This window comes from Drosophila obscura, unplaced genomic scaffold, assembly GCF_018151105.1.
Source record: "Drosophila obscura isolate BZ-5 IFL unplaced genomic scaffold, ASM1815110v1 contig_150, whole genome shotgun sequence".
Lineage (NCBI taxonomy): Eukaryota > Metazoa > Arthropoda > Insecta > Diptera > Drosophilidae > Drosophila > Drosophila obscura.
In genome coordinates this window covers 8912127-8938275 of record NW_024542736.1, presented here as the reverse complement: position 1 = coordinate 8938275, position 26149 = coordinate 8912127, and the positions used below count along the sequence as shown (strand labels likewise).

The 26149-nt window shown below is 47.4% G+C and overlaps 1 protein-coding gene across 1 annotated transcript in view; it reads right to left on the bottom strand.

Moving 5' to 3' along the window:
• The window catches only part of LOC111075932 (nucleolysin TIA-1), a 35204-nt gene extending 20301 nt beyond the window's left edge, over positions 1 to 14903 (bottom strand). The window contains 1 exon segment of the mRNA XM_022369460.2: positions 13877 to 14903. Within this exon segment, the coding sequence (XP_022225152.2) occupies positions 13877 to 14378 (502 nt within the window). The 5' untranslated portion in view covers positions 14379 to 14903.
• Positions 14904 to 26149: the final 11246 nt, after the last annotated feature.

The window sequence follows — 26149 nt, the reverse complement described above, 5'->3', positions numbered from 1 at the left end:
GGGCATTGCTAGCGCGGGGCCCGGCAAATTGGATTTCTTTTTTCGGACATTTGAAACTGACGAATGCCAGTCTGGGACCGATGCTAGAGTCAGCAGGGGAGCGTCGCATAGTCGCATACAAAACCTAGCTCAAAATATATGCAACTGTTGTGCGAGTTGCTCCACCCCAGCCCCCCCTACACAGCCATCTATGCACAGAGAGCCGCACAAGAGGCGCCATCGTTTCTATTAGCCACGCGCATTCATAAGAGCGGAAATTTAATCTATGCCACAGTCGCGTTCATTTCATTTTTCTATCGCTCTCTGGCAAAACTCTCTTTTGTCAATTTAAAGCTGCCGGCAAATGCTATCAACTGGCAATGTTCGTTAAATATTTAAATTGGCGCAGAACTAATGAAATAAAACCAATGCGAGTGCAGAGGAGAACCCACCCAGGCACAGGCAAAGCCGCAGCCACAGCGATATTCCCAAGTGATTTCCGATGGTTAAATTCGTGCTGGCTGCTTGGTTCGTTGGTTCGTTGGTGGGGTTTGGTTCGTTGGTTTGAATGGGACGGACCAATAGATAGACTTCAATGTCTCCTGGGTTTTGTCGCGTTCTTAAAAACATTTTGAACAACTGCTCTTCCCCAGACCCATAAGTCAGTTACAGGCATGCGGAAACGTTTCAGTACGAGCATTTGCGAGCTCCTCCTACCGCATTCAATCTGAGCTCAATTTGTATGAAATATTAGGGTCTAATACAACATGACAAGCTCCTAATACATTTATAAATTCATCCATTTGAGACGACTTCTTGGCGTGGAATTTCTTTGCCAATTTCCAGCGAAAACTTTTCCAAGTGTACGGTTAGATAGGCAGAGAGGTATCTTGGCATGCGTCTCACGTAGCATCTTGCTTTAAATGCTTAAATAGAAGCCAACAAAACGGGGGCTTCAATCCGGTAGGCACTCCCCACACAGCCAAAGGCACAGGCACAGACACAGAGAGAGAGAGGGAGACGTTCAAGCCAAAAATTGGCATAAATAAGTAAAAGCGGCAACAGCGCCAAAGTCAACGTCAACGTCAGCAGCGGTCTGGGTCCCAGTACGCCATATTGCGCATATAGCTTTCTCTTTGTGAGTGTGTGTGTGTGTGTGTGTGTGTGTGCGTCTGTGTAGTGTGTTTGTATATTTACTCAACTGCTGTACCCAAAGCGCACTTGAGTGTGTATCATCATCAACATCAGCTGCTCTTGAGCCCAACCCAGGAACCAGGACCAGCACCAGCACCAGGACCAGTTCCTGGACCATAACCAGAAGCAGTAGCAGTAGCAGCAGCAGTAGCAGTGGTTGAACCCGCACCAGGCACCACCAACCAACTTGAAGTTTCCCTACTACTCTGACTTTACGTTTGGCCCCCCCCCTCCCCACACAACATTCGCCAAACGCCGCCAGCACTAAAGATACAAAAGCTGCAGATATAACCAGAGGAGCATGGCAAATGTGTGTGTGTGTGTGTGCTGCCTCCTTCTTGTACTCTCGTACAGCACTCCCTATCATTCCCATTCTGTGGCCACTACAGTGACAGTATCTTTGGATGCTTAACAACATTACAAGCTGACTTATGAAAGAGCCGGTCTGGCTGGTCTGGGGCCTGTGCCCTGGCCTGCCCCGCCCCGCCTGCAATTTGACTTGACTTTTTACGTATCGTCAAGTACTTTTCTGGTTTTACCCTCTCGGGGGACATTTGTCAGTCGAGAGACAAATTTAATTTTTGCCATTTTTCGAGCCAGGCGATGTCTGCGCTTAGATATGAATTGCAATGAAAGTCACAGTCGTCATGTATGACGAGACGGTCGGTCTGTGGTGTCCGTGTCCGTGTCCGTGTCCATGCACGAGTGTGGGTCAGTTTCAGAGTCCATGTCCATGTCCGTCCCCGACTGTCTGAGTGGATTTTTGTGTGAGTGCAGGCCCCCGCAATTCGGGGGCACCGGCAAACTCGTTTTTAATATGCAGCCAGAAGTCGGGCGCACGCAGCCAGCGTATGCGTAATTTCATTACAACTGGCAAAGCTGCTCGATTGAGGAGCCAAGCCGGAGCACCCAGCATCAGTAGCAGCAGAAGCAGCAGCAGCAGGCAGCTACAAATGAAATGAATTGGGTAGAACTATTTTTGGCTCCCCAGCTTCGACCCTTTATCTGTCCTTCTCTCTCACTCTCTCCCTCTCTCTGTGTGTGTGCTGCCACACGCAATGCACAGAATTCATTTCGCATTTAAATTGCTGTTCAGAGAGCAATTAGCTGAAATTATTGTTGCTACGTGTGCATCGTCACTTGAGCCGGGGGCCATTGGCATTGTTATTGGCATTGGCATTGGCACCCTCACCCCAAAATCAGGCAGCTGCCGGAATTGGGGATTGTGGGTGGATGAGAAACTGCGGCGAATGCTTAATGTGTGCCGGGGAGGCCATTATTCAGTTTCTCCACTTGGCAAAAAATGCTGATTTGCGGTTTACCAATGCCAACCACACACACAACACAGAACACACCCACCCACAGGCACACACCCAGCCATAGCCAAACACCAAACTCATCCATAACACCCATACGAACCCACACAGAGAATTCACAATTATTTACTGAAGCTTTCCCAAGGAACACACACACAAACACACAACAACAAAAAATGAAAGAAAAGCAAAGCAAAGACGGGACGAGTCGCAGGCAAAATTATGCCAAAACAAATCAAGCAAATGAAAATATCACAGCCACAAAATCAAGGCAAGACACACGCAGCGCTGCACAGCGGTGGCTCCATGGCTGGAGTGGGATGGAATGGGAGCTTGGGAGTGCCACAAATGCTGTGCTTAATAGGCATCAGCTGGGTATTAAGTTGTTGGTTTTTTTTTGTCATCGTCTTGCCCGCTTCTTGGCAGCATGACAACCTTTTTTGTGTGGCTGTTTATCTGTGTGTGTGTGTGTGTGTGTATCTGCGAATGTGGGTGGAAACCGGCCACCGTCTTTGGGGCGTTTCACAATCTCCAGTCCCAGCCCCAGCCCCAGTCTGGGCTTTCATTCGACGATGCCTTCTGTTCAACAAACAATTTGGGGAATGCCATTAGGTGACGCCTATTGCTGAAATTATCTCTGGCTTCAAGTTCCTTTCTTTGTTGTTGTTGCTGGGTGTGGTGGGGGAGGGAGGCAATTCAATCACATCATCTTTTGTTAAACTCGTAGCCACCGAACGACGGCTGCCAGCCAGTGCAAATAGGTAATAACAAACCTGGAGGAGGCGTCGCACAAAGGAGTCGAAATAACGACGCCAAAAAAAAAGTGTTGCCTACTTTTCAGAGCCCGAAACGTTAATGGGGTGCGTGGTGCGCCCTGGTGGAAAGGTGCGATGGGGTTGGGGCTTAAGCCACAAATGGCATTGGCATACAAAGCGGAATCCAATCTGCTATTAAACAGCCATCGATGTGGCTCGGCAAGTGCCTTTATTTGGCTTATAAATTAAATGGAATATAAGTGTATTTCTTGCGAATCTCTCACTCTCCCACTGTGTTTGCCTTAGTTAACAGCCAAGCCGCCAAATTGCATTATAAACTTTTGCCTTTAGCCCCATCATAGTTGTCCGCGTATGTCTGCCGCAAACTGTGGCACATGGAATGGGCTGTGGATGGGGGTTTCGGGGGGAGTAAAGTACAGAAAAATTAAAAATTAATAGCAACTGGCGAGTGGCGATGAAAACCACAATGCAGCAAGAACAACAACCACTGGCGAAACACTGAAACAAAAAACTAACCGACTAACAAAGTGTAAAAAACTATTGAGTGCTGGCGTCCCAACACTTCACCCCTCCTCCTCACCCTCGATAGCCGCCACTAACAAAAATTTCTAATTTAAAAGTTTTACGCCCAACCGCCGACGAGCAACGAACGAGGAAAAACCAAAAGCAGGGGCGGGGGCAGTGCGGAAGAAAATGAAAGCAGCCGAAGCTGCAAAATGGAAAATAGCAACAAAGACAGACGGCAAATAAAAACGCAACGCAACACACACCCACACCCACACAGGCACACACAGACATAGAGACAGAGACAGGCACACACCCGAGCAGATAATGCAATTCCCTCGCAGAAAGAAAGTGGAGAAAGCAACTTGGCCAGCTGCAATTTTGTTGCTGCCATTCTCGTCGTCGTTCTCATCGTCATCGTCATCGTAGTCCTCCTCGTAGTCGTCCTGGCCGTCGTCGTTGTAGGCGTTGTTTTTGCCCACATCGTTAGCAATGCTCATCGGCAACATTTCGTCAGCTTCCGCCAGCCCAGCCAGCCAGCTAGCCAGCCAGTTGGAGGAGCCGCGTCATGCGCGTTGGCACTGCGTGGGCTGCAGTGTCGCCCCCCCCCCCTCAGTACTCCACCAAGTGGGTGGGGGCTGTAACGGGCAGGAACCTCCAGCTAGAGCTAGAGCTTGAGCTTGGGGCTTTTAGGGGTCTCCAGTCGCTCCTCCTAGCCGGCAATCGTTGGCTGAAACTATTTTTATATGCTGGCCCAGTCTTTGTGTCTCTGTGTGTGGGTTGGGGGGGGTGCCCAGATGGGGGCTTGGCCGTATTTGGGAAGGCTGCAGTGGTTGCAAGCGTTTGTCATTGTGCATTACTTTTAGCATGCATCGCGGCGCGTTCTATGATGCAACAATGTGGCTGTGCCCCCTGCCACTGCCCCCTGCCACTGCCCCTGCCACTGCCCCTGCCACCGCCAGATGCGATCCGCCGTTGTAATTTGCTTGTTGTTGCCCGGTTCGTTGGCTTTGCCGGGTTTTAGGGCGCATCCCACAAGGTTTTTTTTTTCCACAGCAAATTTTACGATGATTTTCATTTTCATATTCGAATCGTGTGCCCTGTGTTGGTGTGGGATCTTAAAGGGGTTGCTTTGTGTGTGTGTGCAAATCGAATTATATTTGCTGCCACACAATGTAGACAACAGGCAAGGGCGCAGCATTACAATGCCTGAAGCCAGCAGCATGCAGCTGCAGCTGCAGCTTCTTGTCTGGCATCTCATCCACTTTTTGTGGCCATCGAGAATCAGCAGCTTTGCCCTTTGGCTTCCTGCACTTTGACCAGCACTCTGTCGTTGACTAGGAGGGGGCGGAGGGGCAAATTACCTTACTCTGTAAATTGTCTACCAAAGGGCAGGCAGCGTACTTTTTATGACCTTCTTCTTTGTCCCAGAGAGTGAGTTTACGTATCTTTTGGAGTGTGTTTTTGTGTGCTTTTGTGTGCTTTTGGGGGTGGTGTGGTGGTTCCACTCATCTTAATGTCGAGCATCATATTTCTTTCTCTTTACACAAACATATACTTTTTAATATGTATTTTGTCGTGCATAATGTTGACATTTTGACGCACTAATAAACATAATTTGCTCATAAAATACATTTTATTGCCAGAGCGCCTTGTATCAGCCATCACTTGGAAGTGTATATATGTGTGTGCTCATCGTGCTTGTGATGGTGCAACTCCAGTCGGTTGTTAATGCCAATGAGACACATTAAATGGAGGGCCCCTCCGCACTCTGTCGTGTTCATTTGCAGCTAGACGACGCAAATATAACTCTTGAATTAGGTGTTTAAAATTGCGAGACAAAAGTCCGTTTAAAGTCCATCACCTGCCACAGAGTTCAACGCACCCCCGATTCGCCTTGACCACCTCAACCCCCTCCCCAGCTTGCATAATTAATTGCTGCTTCACACTGGGAGCTGGTAGCTCGCCCCAACCCTGAAGCTCTGTGCCTATCTGCTGACAATCAGACCGCCTTAAATCACATTTTCTCATTTTCCCCCCCAAGCACACACATACTAGCCGTACATACATATGTATGTATTGTGTATGCAGATGTGGCAGAAAGGAAAACAGCAAAAACATTTTTAAATATTTATTAGCAACAGCTTACAAGCTTCATCTTATTTTCCTTCGGCTTTCATCGGTGGCTGTTCCCTTCGCCACTGCTTCGCTTCTCTGCCTCGCTGCTCGCTGCCTCGCTGCTCACTCCACTCGCTCCCATCGCCCCACTGCGTTAAGTAATTTCGTTATTTGCCAAAACATGGCACCGCCCGGACTACGCCTTTTGCTGTTCCGCCACCGCCATTTGTCTGCTTGTCGGAGCTGAGCTGGGGCTGAGGCTGAGGCTGGTGCTGGGCTGCTCGTTGATGCCATTATCTTATTCAGCATCCTTGTCATCTCATAAAGGATGCCTATTATAAATTAATTTTTGCCAGCCGTGGTGCCAGCCCTCCCTCGCCCTGTGAGTCGCTTTTGCAGCTCTTCTTTCCTATCGCTTTTATCACATGGTGGGGGGGCGGAGGTGTGCCCATGTCAGCGCCCGCACCCAAATATCAAACATGTTGCTCCTGTTATGCTGCTGCCATGTGTGTGTTCCTGACTATATGACTATATAATTTTTTGATTTAACGCTGCTGCTGCTGAGCCTGCTGCTGTCGCAATTTTTCAAAGCACCCTCATGCTTTTATTTTTGTTGCTGCTCGTGCGCCGTAAAAGTTGAAAGTTGCTGGTGCCACAACAAACTCTGCCCCCCAGACTCACCCTCTCTTTCAGTCTGTCTCCCCCAAGCTTCTACACATATGTGACATTGATGCCTCCTCTCGCTGTTTGAGCTGTTTTATTGTTATCATTAAACGGCAACACCTCCACGCTGCCGCCGCCGCCGCCGCCGCCTGTTCGACATGCTGTCCTGTCTTTGTGTTGTCTTGTTCCTGCCGATGCGGGCGCCTCAACAAGTTTGACAAAGCCCTGGGCCCACTCGCTTGGGGTTGGCAATGGCCCTCAGATTGGCTGTGTGCCGAGGTATGGGGGACTGTGCCCGGTCCTGATCCCATTATGATTAAAAATTGTTTTTGCGACTCTTATCTTTTGCGGCTGGCTGCGATCATTAATGAAGCAGAAAGTGATTGGGATGAGAGGCCCCGGCCCCATCCCAGCCTGGAGTCATGATTAATTGGAGCGCACAAAGCCGAATGGCGCACAAGCTGGCGCCACAGAGAGACAGAGAGAGAGAGAGAGAGTGAGAGAGAGAGAGAGAGAGGTGGGAGACAAATCAGAAGCTCGGTGGCAGCAACAGAAGCGGCAATGCTTTTCGGGTGTTAACTGCATTTCATTCATCAACGCTTGCCAGCCGCAACGAGTTGCCAGACCAACAAGCTACGGTTTGGATTGGTTGCAGGGGCAGGGGCAGGGGCCGGGGCAGGCGGCCCCAAGCTGGCGGTTTAGCTGTGAAGATGGAGCAACAACTAGAGTTGGAGCTGTGGAGCGGCAGCAACTGCTGGTGTGGCTAGTGACTGCTGGTCGGTGGCAGTTGCATGCGAAAATTCAAACAAAATTCACCACAGTTTCTCGTAACTTTGTCAACGATGCGCAACATGGGGAGACAGGGAGACAGGGAGCCAGAGAGAGCAGGAGGAGATGCCGTCGCTGATGTCTGGCAGACATCTTGAGTGGGTGAGAGGAGAGACCAGTGGCATCAGCGGGGACGTGCCAACGAGTCGTGGCAACGAATTGCAATTTGCAATTTTATGGCAGAGCAGCTAGAATCAGAAGCGTGGGGCATGGGGCACACACACACACATACACACAGAAGCCGCCACAGTACAAAACAAACCAATTTAAATTTTCAACGGTGCGGAGACGGTGGTACGGTGGCAGAGCTCGGTGGCTTCTCCTGGTGCAGAGCTGGCGAAAAGCGCAACAAAGCGTAGCTGACAAAATCAAACCAGCAGCACACAAAAAACCGAACCCAAAGAAGCAAAACAAAAACGGAAGCAACAAAAAATGACAGACAGGGGGACAGCGGGAGAGAACAGAAAAATGAAGAGAAATATTCGCAATGACAATTGAAAGTCGGAATCGGAACCAGGGGACATTGAGGTGGCTGGCGGACTGGCCAAACACTCAATCAATAAATTATGCTGCCACGGAATATACAAATCAGCGAACGGGCAACTGTCGGGGCTGCCACAAAAGCAGTGGAGTGGAGTGGGTCGGGGTGGCTGCACGATCTGCGGGCTGCTTGTTTGGCCTGGTCACGCGGCAGCTGCGGAACAAAAGGCCATGCCCCCAACCCCAAACCCAAACCCAAACCCAACCCACCCGAGACCCCAACGAGACCAAAAGCGGGGCACAGACGGATGTGGCTTTGTGGGTTTCTGTGTGCGGTCGCCGCCCCATCTGCTGTTAGTCATTTGAGCAGCGGCGACACAACGAGAGAGGCAAGAGTGGATGCTGTTGACGATGGTCAGGGCCAGAGCATGGCCAAGATAACGACGGGGCTGGAATAGCAGCCAACAGCACCCAACAGCAGCAGCCAGAAGCGTAGTTAGACGCAGCCAAGAAAGAAGGGGCGGTACAGCGGTGCAGTTACTATTTTGCGCGTCTACGCCCCTGCGCTACCGCCGGAATACGCTTTGATGTGAATGCCAGATCCCTGGCAGGACACTCTACGCCGCCCCTGCCCCTGCCCCTGTCCCTGCCAGCTGGAATGACACTGTCAAATGCGTTGACTGCATTGTGCCACTGTGGCTGGCGGTAGTCCCAGGCGCCAGCCAGAGACAAAGACAAAGGCGAGAAGGCGGCTCTCAGTGCAACCGAAATTGCAAAATGGCTGCCAGGCTCGACTCGCCACGGCTCTGGCTCGGGCTCTGGCCTGACCCCAAGCTGACCTCGAGGGGAAAGCGGTTTTTAAAGCTGCTGCCGCTGCTGCCAACATCGATTTTTTTTTCGACAGGAAGACCGCCAGACGGACAGACAGACAGAAAGAGGAACAGGAGGACACATTATACATTTGCATGTGGGAACGAGTGTAGACTGTACATATAAAATGTTGTGCGAGTGTATCAAATATTACAGTGCCCGCAGGATGCCCAACGGCAGCATTTTGAAGGCTTTAAAGAGGAGAGAACAGAGGAGGCAAAACTGAAACGGCCCAAGCACTGTGCAGCTTGATCGATTTTTCTAATCTGCCTTTTCATTGGCATCCCCCGCAGCACGCACTTTGACGCACCTGGCGGGGCACCCAACCAAAAACGACACACACAAAAACCCCACTCGCATAGCGCACACAGTTACAGCCACAGCCACAGCCACACAACTGCCTGGGCTGGCATTGTCCAGTCAAGCGCTTCATTGTCCCCACAGTGACTGTCATGAAGTCCAACTAAGCGGAAGCTGTAGGAATTTACCAACGTTTAAACTTTAATGCTTGGTACAACAGTTTTTATTTCTTCCTCACTCTCTCTCTCTCTCTCTCTCTCTCTCTCTCTCTCTCTCTTTCCCTGAATGTGTGTGTTTCCCTGAATGTGTGTGTGTGTGTGTGTGTGCTTGAGATTTTTTTCTGTTTTCCCGACTGTTTCTCACGACTGTGTGGCCAGAGCCCAGAGCCCGCCAGCGCCCACCATAGCCCGCTTCACCCCGCTCCAATTGAACCTAATCCGGCTGCTAAAGTATTAGCTACGTAGTTGTATGCTCATCCCGGCTGTCCAAACTGCCTTATGCTGCTTTTGTTGTTTGCTGGCATTTAACAAAAAACAAAAGAGCCAAGGAATAAAAAACTGCACCAGAGAGTTAGAGACAGAGAGACACAGAGAGACAGAGAGAGAGAGAGAGAGAGGTAGTGGATGTCTGTGGCTAAGCCAACAACGGAACCAGGAGGAATCGGAGAACTGACGTTTGTTAAAAGTTTTCTCCTCTCTCTCCAAGTACGAGTATGAATTTGCCACTGGCGTTGCCAGCGAAGGTGGAGGTAGAAATGGAACTGCAGCGTCCACTTAATAACAAGGCATCAGCCCGCTGGACAGCCGACGGGCATACTAATCTACAGTCCACTTGGGCATGGGGGCATGGCCCCCCTCTAAATTAAGTGACCGGCTTAGAGCTCTTACCGAACCCCCCGCCCGCCAAACAGGCGCGTTGTAGGACTTCTCTGAACTCCGCCATATCGCCATATACGAGTATATATAAGACTGATGTGCTTTGTGTATTCTTCAAACTCCTGTGCTGCATTCCGGCACCCAAGTGCGGGCGGACTGGGCGTCTGGTGGGGGGAGTGTCTAGAGGCCAAAGTGGACAGCGAATGGACAGGAGGGCAAAGACATTAATGACACCCAACATCAATGAGTGTCAGTCGCTGTTCTTGTTTGTGAAAAATGAATACAAGACGACAGGGACAGGGATAGGAACAGGGACACGCCTGGCAGGTGACGCTCATGGAGCTTGCGAGCTTGGGAGCTTGACTTGGCGTCAGCATGGCGTATGATTGATTTTCCAGTCGTAAACTATGGCTGAGCTGTGCCGAAGTCGGTGCCAGATAAATGCGGCAAGTATTAAACGGCAAATAAGCTTCAATAATAATAAAAGTTATAAATCTTTTGCACTGCCTGTCGACGACGGCAGCAGCGGAAAGGACAAGCGACGGGCAAAGCGGACCCGTACCCGGCGGTGCTGGAGGCGGTGGACACGGCTTGTCCTCCAAAAGGACGACGACATGCTGCAACGTAGCGATAATAACAATTTATTGCACACGCACACACCCATACACATGACTAGACACGCTGAGACACACATACTCATACTCATACTCATACCCAAACTCGTACAGACTCGTGTGCAGAGTTGCCAAGTGCCGGAAAATGCCGCGAGACAGGATTGCAATAGCAACAGCGGCCAGAGCCGAACAGACAAAGCGAAAAAAAAAAGGCGAGGCGAGGCGAGCAGGGCATAAAAACCGCACAATAATAAAAATGAACAATGACAGGTTAATAGCAAATAAATGAAAGCCCATAAGAAAGGCGGCGCAACAACAACCACAGAGGAGATGCAAGCAGATGGAAGCAGGCGCCAGAGCTGGAAACTGGAGAAACCAGCACCAGGAGGCAGAGAACCAGAGAGCCAGACAACAAAAGCAACGAGCACAAGGAGGAGGCGACAATGGCAAGGCCGGCGACTGCTGCTCCGGTCCAGACTATCGACGGACAAACTATGCTCTTCGCCTAGGCAATTGATATATAGTTTTCAATTTTAAAAACCATTGAGCAGAGCACATCAGAGCGGGAGCGGGAGCGGGAACGGGAGCGGGCGAGACGAGTGCCATGGAAGTGGAAGTGGGGTGAAATTGCCATCAGGAGGAGCCATCGAGGACGTTGTTGGCATATTTAAAGCATAACTGCAGACACGACCAGCGACAAGACCTCCGATAATGGCTGCAAACGTACTTAACGGCCACAATAATGACGGTAATGGGCGATGAGTTAGCGGCGAGCAGCAGGCAGCTGGCAGCCTGCTGGATGGGGCAGGCAGGTTGACAAAATGCATTCGGCATGCAATGCGCCGCCTGCCAATAATAATCGTCGCCCCATCATCATCATAATCATCATCATCATTACCATTAGTGCAGTGAGTGGGATGATTGAATGGGAGGACACTCACTCGCACTCGCACACGAATCAGATTCAGCCTTTGTGTCTGCTCGGGTAAGCGGAAAATACATTAACTCAAAATCAGTTCCTGAATACTGAATTTATTTTCAGAATTTAAAGTACAGAATCTATAATTGGTAATTATTCAGCTTTTGATTACAATTTGAGTGCAAATATCGTATAGTGTTTCAGTAATTTCTTTAATATTAAAAACTGTCAAGTAATTTTAATTCCCAATAATTATTACTAGTTTAATCGGTTGATGCCTTCCATCAAAATATTCATACAGCTCTGTGTGCTTTTTTTTTGCATCTTTGGGATTTAAATAATCACTAAATATGCTTATTTATGCAATAAAAAAAAAGAAATATTGAGTGATTTAAATATGAATGCATATGCATAAGCGATGCAGCAAGTAAAAACGGAAATAAATTGAAATAATTTCAGTGAGGAATTGCAAAATGGGTCCATAAACAGCCTTAATCTATTTGATTTTATTTTATTTCATTTTATTTTATAATTTAAATATGCCATATTTAAATTGGGAACACGCAGCTGGAGAGGTGTCGCAAGCCGCCTGCAAGCGGATTAAATTCTGTCCGTCTGGCCTCAGATCGGATCACATCGCATTTTATTAAATTTTATTTCAAAAGTTTTTAGCCAAAGTGACAAGCAGAAAAATCGATCACCTGTTTAAAGTTCCCACCCACGTCCGTTCAGAGCAGAGGGGGTAGAATGTTGGGGCTACTTGGCAGCTGTGCCAACGCCTGGCGAACGCATCAGTCAACGTCCTTACGGTCTAACAAAGGACGACATTCGGCGGGTGGGACACACACACACAGATACACACACAGAGACGGACCGAATGGTCTCAGGGGGTAAAGTAGAGGGAGTGACTCCTCGTCGGGGACCACTTTATAAGCCAAATTCAACGCTCTCTCTTTCTCGTTGTTGCTCTCAATGCTGGGAACGCTTTTTCGTTGTTGCTGGCAATGCGCCTTTGTCTGTTGTTTGCCTTCGCAATGACGACAACTTTTTACATTCTTTTTAGGTCTCTCTCTCTCTCTCACTCTATCTACGTCTCTGTGCGCCCCCGCTTTCTTCTTTTGGCAATTTGTTTCTGCATCTTACAACGAATTCAATTGAAAATTTCAACAGACACTCGACATTGGGAGAGGGACGACGACGTCGACGACTCTGACTGCAAATTTAAAAACAAATTTGCCGCAAAGCAACAGCAGCAAACTTTGCAAACAAAACTTTTGCCCACCCCTAAAAACTCTTCGCTTCGCTTCGATTTTCAATTCTCGCAGCTCTCTGTGTGCCTTTCAACGGGTCAAGTGTGGACGTGCGTCTAAATGTTACGTATACGCCACGACGACCGCTGCACTTCAACTTGGCACAATTGGCAGTCTGTGTGGCTGTATCCTGTCTGTGCCGCCGTCTTCCTCAAACGTCTTTGGCCAGCCCCCCAACCGTCTTTGCTGTTTGTCGAGTGCACTTTTCCCCTGTACGAAACAACAGACAAGGGCTCCCCCCACCACTGCCACCTGCCACTGTGGCAAGACGAAAGAACGTTGTTGTGGATGCCTCTCTGGTATTTACTTTTCCTCCCACGCTGTCTGTCTATAGGTTTTTTTTCTCTGTTTGCTCGGCGTGCGGCAGTGTGTTTACCGTTCGTTTAGTCAGAATGCCAACTATGACAAAATCAGAGAATCAGAGCCGGAATCGGAATCAGGATCAGAATCGAATTGAATCGAAGGCATTGCTTGAGCCACTGCCAATGTGGAAATTGTCAATAATTTCAAATTGATTTCTATTTGATTTAGCACAGAGCCACAAAGGCACAAGCTGAGTCAGACACCTTGCGCTGCCCTGCTGCATGCTCTATAATTGTGATGGCCACGGACACAGATACGGCTACGTCTACTTGGCTACGGATACGTGAAAACGTCTTCAGTTTTCAAGGGGGAGAAGCATAAGTGAAAACGTAAACTTTGACAAACACGCGGCCCTCGTTCTGAGGCCAAATAACATTAGATGGCTATTAGAGGCTTGGCCGGCTTTTACGACGAAACCATAAAAAGCATTACTTGAACTGCTGCCCGAACTCCTCGTAAAACTCGTGAAATTTGTAAGGACTCGTGCGTCTGAGCCCCTAGGCCTAGTCCTAGCTATGCCCGCCCCTTCCGGCTCTAGCTGGCAATAAAACCCAATCGATAAGTGCCCCAAAGTGTTGGAATGCCTCGTAAACAAATGGGGCGAGCCTGCACCTTAAAGCGTTCCTCCATCCATTACCCAAAAGGAGGAAGTTTATTACATCTACCACCATCATAGCGGCTATGACAATTACATATACATTACATATGTACATAGGTACATATGTATATGCTCGTATCTGTATAGGGGTGAGGGCTGTTTTGCTTACCCTGCTTGGGAGAGATGCTGAGCACCTGCTGCTGGGGCGACTGCTGCTGCGAGTGAATCTGATACTGCTGCTGCTGGACGACCACCGCCTGCTGCTGGGCGGCACAGACGGCAGCGGCCACCGCCTGCTGCTGCTGATGGTGCGCGGCAGCAGCGGCGGCTGCGGCAGCCACGGCCTGCTGTTGCGAATGCTGCTGCTGCGAGTGTTGCTGCTGCAGGTGTGGCGACTGCGACTGGGGATGCTGCTGCTGCTGTTGTTGCTGCTGTTGCTGCTGCTGCTGCTGCTGAGTGGTGACAATGGTCATCTGCTGGGCCTGCTGCTTGACGTTCTGCTGCTGCTGCTGCTGCTGGGAGGGCGCCTGTTGCTGCTGCTGCTGTTGCATGTGCGTCTGGTGGATGGCCAATAGCTTGGTCTCGTAGGGCTTGGCGCCCACCGACAGTGGCTGACTGCTGAGCGTCATCTGTGCAGTGGCTGGCATCATCAAAGTGGGCATGGCCAACATGGTATTACCGTTTTTGTTTCCGTTTCCTGTTGCAGCTGCACTTTTAGTGGGTGTTGCTTTTTATTGCTGCTGCTGTTGCTGTTGCTGCTGGTATTGCGGTGTAGAATTCGCACGTTCTGCGGTTAAACACAGCTCGCTTTGATGTTTAATGAAGTGCCTGCCTGCCGCCTTGCAGTTGATGATGCAAATAAATTGTGTTATAATTTGGCTAAATAATTTTTATGGCTGCCTTTTTTGTGTGAAACCGCACTGTTGTTGCTTTTGCTGCCGATGCTGTCGATGCTGCTGCTGCTGCTCTGCTGTTGTTTTGTCGAGTTTTATGCGCAAATCATTTGGGGCATTAAATAATTTCTACAATTGTACTAATTTGAAATGCTGCCTTTCTGTGGTTTTCTTTTCCGTTTGCTGTTTTGTTTGTTCCGCTTCGTGTTGTTTGTGGTTGCTTTTTAATTTTGCATAAAAAATTCTCCCTTTTTGCTTGACCTTCACTTATCACAGACCAATGAAATTTGTGTGGAAAAAGTTCATTTGGTTTTTGAATTGTGTGTGTGTGCTTTTTTTATAATTCAAAATCAGAATCTCTCATGCACAAAATGCTGGAAATTCCGTTGATTTTTCTACAATTTAAATTGATGGTTTTAAAACTTGGCAAAATACTATTAAATATGCAATGGAGTTTCGGTATTCCTAAGCATATATCTAATATTATTCTGTCAAGCAAAAAATTAAAAAACGAAAAATGCTCAAACAAACAAAAATTATAATTAACTTTCACTGATTCTTGAACAATTGCTGCCAGCCCCCAGAAAAACCTATAAAACAGACGTCTTCCCTTTTTTTATGTTCCTCTTGAAGCTTTGGCTTGGGCTCTGGCTCAAGCATTATCATATATCAAGACTAAGCCATTCACACATCATTTGAGAAATTAAATTTAATATTTTACGATTTGTGTGCTCGTGCGTGGCGCACTCCCCACTTGCCTGGTACGCATACAAAGCGTAACATGAGCCAAGAAAAAATAAAATGTTATGTGAGGCGGGGAGGGGGAACATCGAAAGTGCGCGTAACGCAATGTCTAAGTGCCAAAAGCAGAAACAGACAGCTCAGACAGCGAAAAAATTATAACAATAATCATAAAAGGAGCAGAGTACAAGAGTACAAGTGCCAAAAAAAAAAACAGTACGAGTACGTACAAGAAATGGAGATGGGTTTTACGACAGAAGCACCCTGAAACACAGAGGAAGCAGTGCCAGTATCAGCATCCAAAAGCCCAAAGCCTGACACCCTGTACGCCCCAAGTGTTGGCAAGTGTCAGAATCAGGCGCAGCCTCGACGTCAGTCTAACGCTTCCGGTTTTTATAGCGCCATGCTCACAAAGGGATAAGGGTCGGAAAACCGGAGGGACTGCGGGGACTGCGGGACAGCGTGACAGTGGGACAGACAGACAGACAAATGCTATGTATAAATATAAACTTATATTTTTATTTGGACAAGCCAGGACACACAGCCAGGAAGCACTCGCGGCCAGAAGACACACAAAAAAGCACGACCGGGAACAGGACGAGGACAAGCACGAGGAGCAGGACGATTGCATGAAACACACCAAAAATACAAAACACACACACAACACCCAGCACTCCTGTGTGTGTGTGTGTGTGTGTGTAAGTATGAATCACACACACCCAAACACATACCCACACACAGCTGCAATGGCCTTTTTTTTATATAGAAAAGGAGCGCCCCAGTGCGACAGTCGGTGGCAGTCGGCGTTGGCTGGCAGCAGCATTTATTGGCTGCTCGTTGTCGGTTTATGTGCCACATAAGCCGAAGTGGCAGGCTCCTGTGGTTGTTGCCACTGTGTTCTTTTATGCTGCTGCTGTTGTTGTACATAATGTGGCCAAAAACACAGCGGGAACAACAAACATATATGCACCCAGAAACGGTTGTGGTAGTCTATTTAAATAGCGACTAAAATCGATGCTTTCAAAAGCGACAACGAGACCAAGAAACCCAGAACAAGTTCAGTTGAATATTTCCAAAATACTGATACTAATACTCATATCGATTTTCAAAGAAATTCAATACTCAAAACGATTTTCATATAAAATATCAATTCATGGATTTTCAGAAAATCGAAGATCAGGCAAGGGCTTCCTGCAGCAAAAAAAAATTATAAAATTCCATTCATCCACTATAAAACTGAACAACTGAAAAACTATAACCAGTTCGGTGCGATAAAAGTCTTTTGGCAGCTATAGCACAAATTTATACTCTAGATCTCACTGAATTCGAAACACCCAAGCAAATAATCTAAACACCAAAGGAAATTATAAAAAACACTTAAAAATCACACAAAATAAGAACATAGGCGAAATTTATTTAAATATTTATTTTATCTGTTTAAAAAGTTTCGTTTTTTTTTAGTTTTTGCATTTTTATATTTTTGATAAGATTATTTTTTGTTTCAGTTCGCATTTGTATTTTTTTGTTTCTATTTTATTTATGAGTCGCACACGTCGTTGTTTTCTTGATTTTTGGCTTGAGTTTCTCTTACGTTTTTGGGGTTTTTTTTTTATATTTTGAATTCTCTTTATCGAGCAGTTGGCTGTCGGTTTGCTTTTGGTTTGTCGGTTGGTTTTTTGGTTTGAGAAATTATAATAACAACTTAACAACAATGTAACGAATATCCTTTCTTAACGAGGACACAATTCAAACTGAAAGCGAAGCGCATTCGTCTGCCTCACAAATAGTCAACATATCGGCTCGCTTACCGTTATTCTGTCGGCGTCGCCGTCGCGTCGAAGTCCTTTTTGGAATAGCCGAGCAGTGTGCGCTCGGCAGTGTCCAACCCGAGCACCCAAAAGTACGAGCGAGCGATTCACGAACTTTTCCCACTCTCAGGCATGCGCATTTCCCCATCTTCGAATTGGTTGTTGTCCATGCTAAGCCATTTTCAAATATCCCTCGAAGAGGTAATTTCCCTTCTTTTATGGGCAGCAATTATGGATGTACTTTTCTGTTATACGCGTCACTCTGTGGCATGTTAGATGCTCGTTTTCAGGGCTCTGCTCTGTTGGGAGCAGCACTGTCTGTGGTGGCTAGCCCTAACAGCGTTTAGATTACATCCTTTACACGCACACACCCATCACTCTTCATTATGCGAAAACCTCAAAGTCGTGGGGTGAGCGGTTTGAGCCGCTTGAGCCGCTCGAGAAGCGAGAACGGGGCATGCCGCCAATAGACAAGCAAACAAAGGCTCAGACGCAGCACACAAAGCAGCACATGCTATTGTTTATGTGCTCTTGAGAGCCAATAATCCACTTTTGTTTTGTTATCATTCGTGAGCCCTTTCTCACCAAATAACCAGAGAACTACCACCACCATCAGCAGAAGGAGCAGCGGCAGAAGCAGCAGCCACAACGAGCTAGAAGGCCCTGTCTGTGCCTTGGCATTTGGCTTCAGCTCTAGCTCTTGCCCTGACCCGCCACCACTTAATTTCTACTTGATTTGTCGTTTAAGAAAACTAATTGTCTGCCTTTTGTTGAGCGTGAAAACAATAGAAAACATTTGAACAACTGTTACTTTGGCCAAAAGCGTATTAGAAGCGGGCAAAGGCAAAGGCAGAGGACAAAACGAAGACGAAGACCAAAGTCTGAGGAACATTTTGTGGCAATGTGGAAAGTGGCTGGCGACTGAGGTCGCAAATGGCCCTGGTTTTTGGTCATGCAAAAGGATGAATAGGGCTATGCGGGTTTTTGTGTGAGTCTTTTCAAGGTCACTCCAAGAGATGAGCGAGCCGAGCGCTGAGATGGCGCAAATGGCGACATTTTACTATACCTCGATGCGGTCTCTGATCGATTTACCACGACGTGGATATGTATGCTGGCCCCCCGACTGGGTGGACCCCAACCATCATACCGTTGTTGCCTATTCATGGCCCAAACACAAGCACAAAACACTCGCTGCAGGCCCACACTTACGTTGTGGCAACTTGGGCCACGTTGACGTTGGCTGTGTAACAGATATCGGAGTTCGTGGCATGCAAGCCTTCAAGAAGGGTTGAAACTTGAAAGAAAAAAAAACTTGTGGCACGCATATCTTAAATCTAAATATGGAAATAAACAGAAAGAAAAGACTTGACTTGCCAGCAAGCAACCATAAATTGGATAACAGTGATCCACTCTTGTTTTTTATATATTGATTATTTATGCCACGAATGGATCTTAAATATATGTACAGAAAAACCCTGCATATGTGGTGCACATTCATTGGCATAGGTTAGATTTCCCCATGGGCTCATCCCATTGAATATTTGATCAGCTTTGAACTTTTACGGGGACAGACGACTCCCGCCAGCGGGTTGGGATCCGGGCCACGCTTTACCGGATCTCTCAGCAAGTGCATTATGCAAATGCAGAAGTTCGTGGAGCTGCGCAACCGTGACGACAATGACGCTTGGCCACAGTAACAGTCTGAACTGAAAGTAAAACACCGACAACGACGACGACGACAACGATGACGATGGCAGCATGGCGACACATTATCCGCTCGACGACTAAATATGTAAAAAATACAAACACCAACAACTGCGAAAGGTACACACACACTCATACAAAACACACACACTTACGCACACAGACACACACTGTACCAGGGCTCACGTGAGCGATTAAAATCTGAAGGAAAGTATTTCTGTTTTACTTTTTTTTTACTACCGTTGCAGCCACTGGCACTGGCACTGCCTCTGCTGCCTCTGCTGCTGCTGCAATGCTGAGGGTTGTTGCTGAGGTGTAAATGAGTCGAGTTGGAAGGGTTTGCTGGCAGCGACGCAGGCACCGGCAACGGCAGCGGCAGCGGCGTGTAATTGGAGGCGAGTGTCGTGTAAAATGTAAAACTTGCGCCGTAAATAAATCAAAACTTTCTGACTGAACAAACATTCAGGTGAGCGAAAAAATGCAACAGCAGCAGCAGCCGCCAGCGGCAGGCACAAGTGGCAGCGTGCAATGGGGTACGGTGTACGGGGTACGGGGTGTAGGGTGCCACATTTTCATATTGACAAGTGTGCCAAAGGGGAAAGCGTGTCCAGGGGGTGGCTGGTAAAAACTCAAGCATTGGACAAAAAAAAAAAACAAGGCTGATGCTGCTTGCTTCTGCTGCCGGGGTTATTTACACTAAAAATTGGAACAGCTGCAAAGCGAAGCACTTACAGCAGCTGCCGTGGGGCTGGGGGGGACTGGGGCACGAGGCTGAGCCGCGGGTACATCATATGCTGGTGGCATTGCAGAGCTGCCATCTATTAAATGACCAAGATTTTACGCTCTTCGTTTGGTATTCGTCTTTTTCATTTAAAGAGTTTCAGAGCTAAACAGAATTCCCTAATAATTCCCTAATAAATCTCCTTACCAAATATCTTGCTTCATTGAGGCTTTTAATTTTATGCAGACATTTGGGAAAATAATTAATTTAAGTTCTTGTGAAAACTAGTCTTGAAAACTTGTCTCTGCAGTAAGTGTATATCTTACATTTTTCTGTTGAATTGATAGAAAATTGTAGCTAGTTCCCCGCTTTAGGTATTTTCTGGGAATAGTTCATTTTGCTTCAGATATTGCAAGGATAGATGAGCATTTTATACTCATCGGTAATTATTAATAGGAATTTTCTGAGTCCGCTTTTCATTAGAGAGAGCTCTTTCTTAGATGGAATTCTATTTTTCTACCATTCAGTAGAATTTTAAGAGAAGTCCACAGTGAAACTTATTTGCAAGAATGATTGTTATTGTTGTTATTGCAATAGAAAGTTCAATGAATAATATTTTCTGTACGCTATTTTCTGTAGTTGCAGAAAGTGCCCTGGCCATATAGTTCTAGCCAGAACTCATTGTTGTGATTGAAATAATGAAGTGAGAGATCTCCTCTTATTGATTTCTTACATAATATGCTAAACAATGGCCGCTAGTTGAAGACGAGTCCGGGAATATTGTCATTTATGATTTATGTATTCATTATTCCCACATATTTGTGGGCGATGGGCACAAATGAAATGTAAATGACCCACCGGCAGCGCATTAATACGGTTATATAACAACTAACTAAAGTGAATTTAAGTTGTGGCCGAGAAAGTTTCTCCCCACTATGCGCACTGAAGGTGGACACAGGCAATGTCCTCCACATTTGTAGTCATCATAAAATGATAAAAATATTAATATAAATAAACAGGGAAGTAACAGAGATCTGGAGACCATTTGCCAGCATTCAGCTGGGCTGCCAGACCAAAAGTTTTTGACATCATCTTTAGCGAAACATCCGACTAAGAGACAACGACAATAGAACTGAATGTGAGACTCAGTCGGGGGGACTGGGAATGGGTCGAGACTTTCGCATAAGTTGACATTTTTTTGTCGCTTTACTTTGGGTTTTGGCTTTGGCTTTAGCTTTGACTTGAATGTTTTTCGTGTCCTCTCCTGCGGCATCTTTAGGTTGCTGCTGCTGCTGCCGCCAGCATTAATATATTTATTTGGGCTGAAAACTTTGCCCATTGCCAGGCAGCGGCACCGGCACCAGGCACCGGCACCCAGCTGCCAGCACCGCTTAGAGGCAGCTCGTCCCATAATTGATGGTCAGCGTTTAACTTAATTGTATGTGGGCAATCTGAGCAGAATCTACCTCCCCATTCCGATGTTGGTTACCGTGGCAGTACGTGCATGTCAGTGGCACGGGGCAAATGGCATGGGGCATGGGGCATGCTGATTGTGTCAAGATTTCATTTCAATTTGCGCCGCGATAAGGCTGTGAGACATAAAAGTAAATTGAAACGGCTGACACTGACGCTGGACGCTGACACTAGAATCAACTGGCCACCTGACCATCATTGGGTCCTCGTCAGAAGCTCGTCACGCACGTGCCAGGTGGAGAGGAGTTTCAAAAATTTTTAATTGAATTTGCCACTGTCGTAGGGTTCAGAGTTCTCTGCATGTGTGTGTGCGTGTATTTGTTACTCACTGTGCAGCGGCGGCATGTACTCCATTTCCGAATCACTGTCCTCCACGTCCTCCAGTTCATCTCCTGTTCTGCTGGCAGCTGCAGCAGCATTTGGCGTGGCAAAGGAGTTCGTACGCAACGCCATTTCCATGGCACGCAGGGCGGGCAGGTTCCTGGGCAATTTGCCATTCTGCAATGGAGCCAAGTGATGGACCATTAAAATTACACATAAATAGATAAGGATAAAAATAAGAGCACGTGCCAAGCCATTCTAATTTAGAGCACTCGCTGCGGGAGACATTTCCTAATTGAAGCATTCAACTTGATTACGACACCGAGCTAAGAGAGACAGAGGAGAAAGTGTAACGACAATCCTGAGACTAATGCCAAGGACGACACCGTGCGACAAGTGTCCACTATGGAGTGGGCTGCAAATCATGAAAAAGGATTACACGTAGTAAAACTTCAGAATAGAAACAAATGCCCTAACCTGCTCCGGCAATCCTCTTGTGAAAGTCCTGTCTCTTTTTCCCTTATTTTCTTTTGGTTATTTTTTTTTTTTTTTTTGCTTTGCTGTAGGTCCAACTAAAAAGCAACGATGTGACGACAACAATAACTACTACTAGGGGGGGTAGAGGAACAGCAAGCAGCAGCCAGAAATCCAATTTCAGCAAGTAGCACGACATAAATTTGTTTTCTCCAACACACAAGCACACACACACACACATATATGGAGTATATGGGGTAGATATGTATGGGTTGGTGGCATGGCTGGCCCATGTCCTGCAAATGAATTCTGTTAATGCAGACATTACTCGAGCATATTAAAAGTCCGAATGTCCATTCCGTACGAAATTTTATAGCAACTGGCCACAACACACCAAACGGGGTGGCAGACACCACCAGGGCTACAAATAGGCACATTTGTTCCATCACCCCTCAAAGCCACAACAACAACAACAACAACAACCCCCATTGATGGCCGGGATCAGGCAGGCAGTCAGGCAGGGACTGCAGCGAATGGCCAATGTAGTTAGCAGACCAGCCATATACGCATATTTGTTTACCTTGCCACGACAATTGCGGTGGCCAGCAGAACACTTTCGGGGGTAACCTGAAAGCCGAAACCCGAAACTGAACCCGAACCCGAACCCTTACCCTGGCCCCCAGCCAGGCCCCGTACCGGCCGAGCCCCTTGCTGTCCGTCCGAACATTTACTTTATTTGATGTTGCGAAATGAAAATTGTGACATAAAAGGGACTAAGAACATAATTAAGTAGTGTCCGAATGTGCGAATCCCAGGGAATAAAAAGTGAGCAAACAACAGCCAGGGAAAACAGAAAAAGAATACGGTAAACTATTTGCCGGGCTATCTGAATGTTAAGGCCACCGAATGACACTTAAAGGATTTGCCAGGACAGACTCTAAATATGCTCAGCGTTATGGGATGCTGGCGATGGCCTCCTCCCCCCATTTCCATTCCAGCCTTCGACATTGACGGGCCCCACAGAGCGTACATTATTCGCATTCCCTTTCCCCCGTCCCCCCGTTTCCACTAGTTTGCTGTTTTCAGGCCACGTGTCGGCCACAAAGGGTCATGATTAGTTTGGCCAATAAAGAAGATACACACGCCTGGGAAAACAAACGCCAATAAAGATGAAAAAAAGAGGAGCGGAACAAAATCTTAAATACGAATATGGAGCGACCCTTGGCAGAGAGCATTTATGTCCCGCTAAATGGCACTGATGTTATTTCAAATTTATGAATATGCCGCTTTTATTATTTACGATTGAGACAAAAGGGGCAAAAGCCCCTGTATAATATTCGAAATGAATGATTTCAAGAGGAGCTGAGCTGGTTATATGTAGGTTTGTACCATTGTACGATTGGTGGACCATTGCCAAAGCTAAATGAAGACAAATGATCCGCGCGCATTTATATTCGTTGAATTTCTACTCAGTCTGGTGTGCCGCCTCAATTGATTCACAGAATATGGATTATGTGGGATTCGTGTCCCAGTTCTGCGCCAAATTAAATAACCGTCAAACCGTCAAAGGAAATCTGCAAAGAAATTATATAACTGCTTTCCCCCCCTCCACCCACACTCAACAATATATTTTGTCCAATTTTGCATTTTTGTTCTTCTCGTAATACGCATCTCGTTCAGGGCCGTTCTGTGTTTTGCTGTTGTGTCGCTGTTGCTGTCTTGGTTTTTGCTTTATTTGTTCATTTTTGAGTATTTGATTTCATTTCTTTCTTCTCGTCTTTTTTTTATACGTATTTGCATCTCTCTCTCTCTCTGTTTGTGTGTGTGTGTGTGTGTGTGTGCGTATAGCATAGTGTACAGTTTTTAATAAAACAAATTCAGCGGGCGACGGCCTGCGGCGAACATGGCAGGCAAAATTAAATTATTTCGTTGTTCTGTCCCCGATCCGGAGATGAAAGCAGGAGAAAGCTGACTCTGGCCGGACGCAGAACATTTTATCATTTGCTGTTGCCACTGACAGGAAGACGGGTGATGGGTATGGGCATGGGGATGGGGTATGTGTGAGACCACCAGAGGAGGAACGGGAACGGGAGCTGGAGCTGGAGAATTTGACAGGCCTGAATGCCAAACCAAAAAAGGAACATGACTTGGGTTCCCACTCTACTCTATTCCCTGGCCAAATTGGAGACGTCAAATGTCGGTATTGCTTGTAATTTAATGACCAGCAGACCTATCAAATATGCAAAGAGAGTGCGAGGCATACTTTTCATTATAAGAGACTCCAAAAGCCAAAGTTTGCCCCTCCTTCTTTTCTATCCTTTCATGACGTGATCCCTTTTCGATGCGTGCCGTTCTCTATGGTACGGTACATGTGCCACACTTCCGTTTCCTGCTGCATTTCTTTTGCATAATGGACGTTGATTGATGACGCGTCTAGTGACAGGTGAAAGTATATGCTGTAATACATATTTATGAGGCTGCACAGACGAAAGGAAGGGGGAAAGCGGTTCGCATAATTAGTAGCGCGCCGGAGTATGCAATGCAATTTATACGACCACAATGCATCGCCTCATCGCCGGCGGCTGTTTCGAGGGCAATCGGCAATCTAATGTCATGCAATTTGCCTGCCTGCAGTTGCCACTGCCTTCTCCTTCTCCCTCTCCCGCTGCATCTGCCGTTGCCGTTGCAGTTGCCATTCCTGATGCCTCTGCTGTTGCTGTTGCTATTGCAGTTGCCATTCCTGCTGCATTGGCGCTGGCCAAGCAGGCTCGGCCTGCTTTGACAGTTGCCGTTTGCCATTTCGGTATGCAGAGCGGGCCAACTGGCGAGTCCGGACCATAAATTAGGCCTCACATCACTCAGAGCCGAGACGGAGATGGGGTGTGGATGGCAGGATGGCAGGATGGGGATGTGGATGAGGATGAGGATGAAGCCAAACACAAAAGCATGCCAAAGGCATCAATCGGCAAAAGTGCAGTGCAGTAGATAGCATGCAGCTCTCACACACACAAACACCAGCACACACACACACTTGCTGCGGAAGTGGGATAGCAGGCAGTGCCGGAAAGATACGCAACATTGCATATTGAGACCACACGTCGTATGAGCGATGCCAAATGTTGCCAGCATAGAGGAGACGAGGCTCAGATAGAGACAGCGACAGCGACAGCAACGGCGACAGGGCCTAAGACTGCGTCCAAGAGGCAGCAAAACTGGCTGCGACATCGCTCATAATTTCCCATAGTTTTTCCCATCTGCCAGCCCCATGACAGCCCGAACCAAACAAACAAAAGTCCACTTCCCCTTCCAATGTCGAGGCTCATAAAACTTTCAAATTCCATTTCTTATATCAGCTCGAAATGAATTTATTAGCTGCAGCAGGTACAGCAGGCAACGAGCAGCCGAGTGCATACATACTCGTAGTTACGTGCACATTTATCTTCTTATCACTTGGCAGGGCCAAAAGTGCAGCAGGCCCCAGTACAGGTACCAGCAAAAGGAAGCACTGCACTCCGAAGCTGTAAATGTTGTGTATTGGCCGCTTGAGTGGCCATTGGGGATGCAGCCACCATGCAGCCTGCACCTGGCTATCGTTTGCCAGAGTCTCAGCCACCGAGCAAGTATAAATCAAACAGCTCGGTGCCAATGCAATTGGCCAATTATCACAGAAACTTCTCCATTCTGGCTGCCTGGCTGCCTGACTTGTCAGGCATTAATTTTCAGCCACAAATATTTGCAATCCCCTCGTCGATGGACGGCACTGGAGCTGGGGCGGGGGCTGGGCCACCATTGGAAATGAACCCAGAACGGCTTAAGCGACGACAGCCACTACAGGCAACAACGGCTGCCATTTAATCGAAGCCAACTAATTGCCCCGTAATTGACAGTTTGACTGTTTGGTAATTTGTTTTTGCATGTTGCGCTGTCAAAAAGTTTTTGCCTTTTTTTTCCATAGCCAAACCGCTGGCGCTGCCACCGCCGCCGCCCTCTCGATCTTCCAGCTGGGCGAGCGCCAAAGCGAATGAGTACGAGAGAGTGCGGCTGATGTGCCCGAGAGACGGACTTTGTTTCACTCAAAAACAGAAGCTCAGCCATCACCATCATCTAAGTGGCAGCAAGCCAGCCAGGAGTCAGGAGCCAGGAGCAGAAGCAGGAGTTGCCTTCAGATACTTTGTGGCTCATATTTGGCAATCATTTCCAACGCACAACTTGTTTCTGGTTAATTAATTAGTGGTTTCTGTTCTAAGCGAAAATTGGGCATTGATCTTTAATGCTTAAGGAGGGTAGAACCGGAGACACTCACTCCC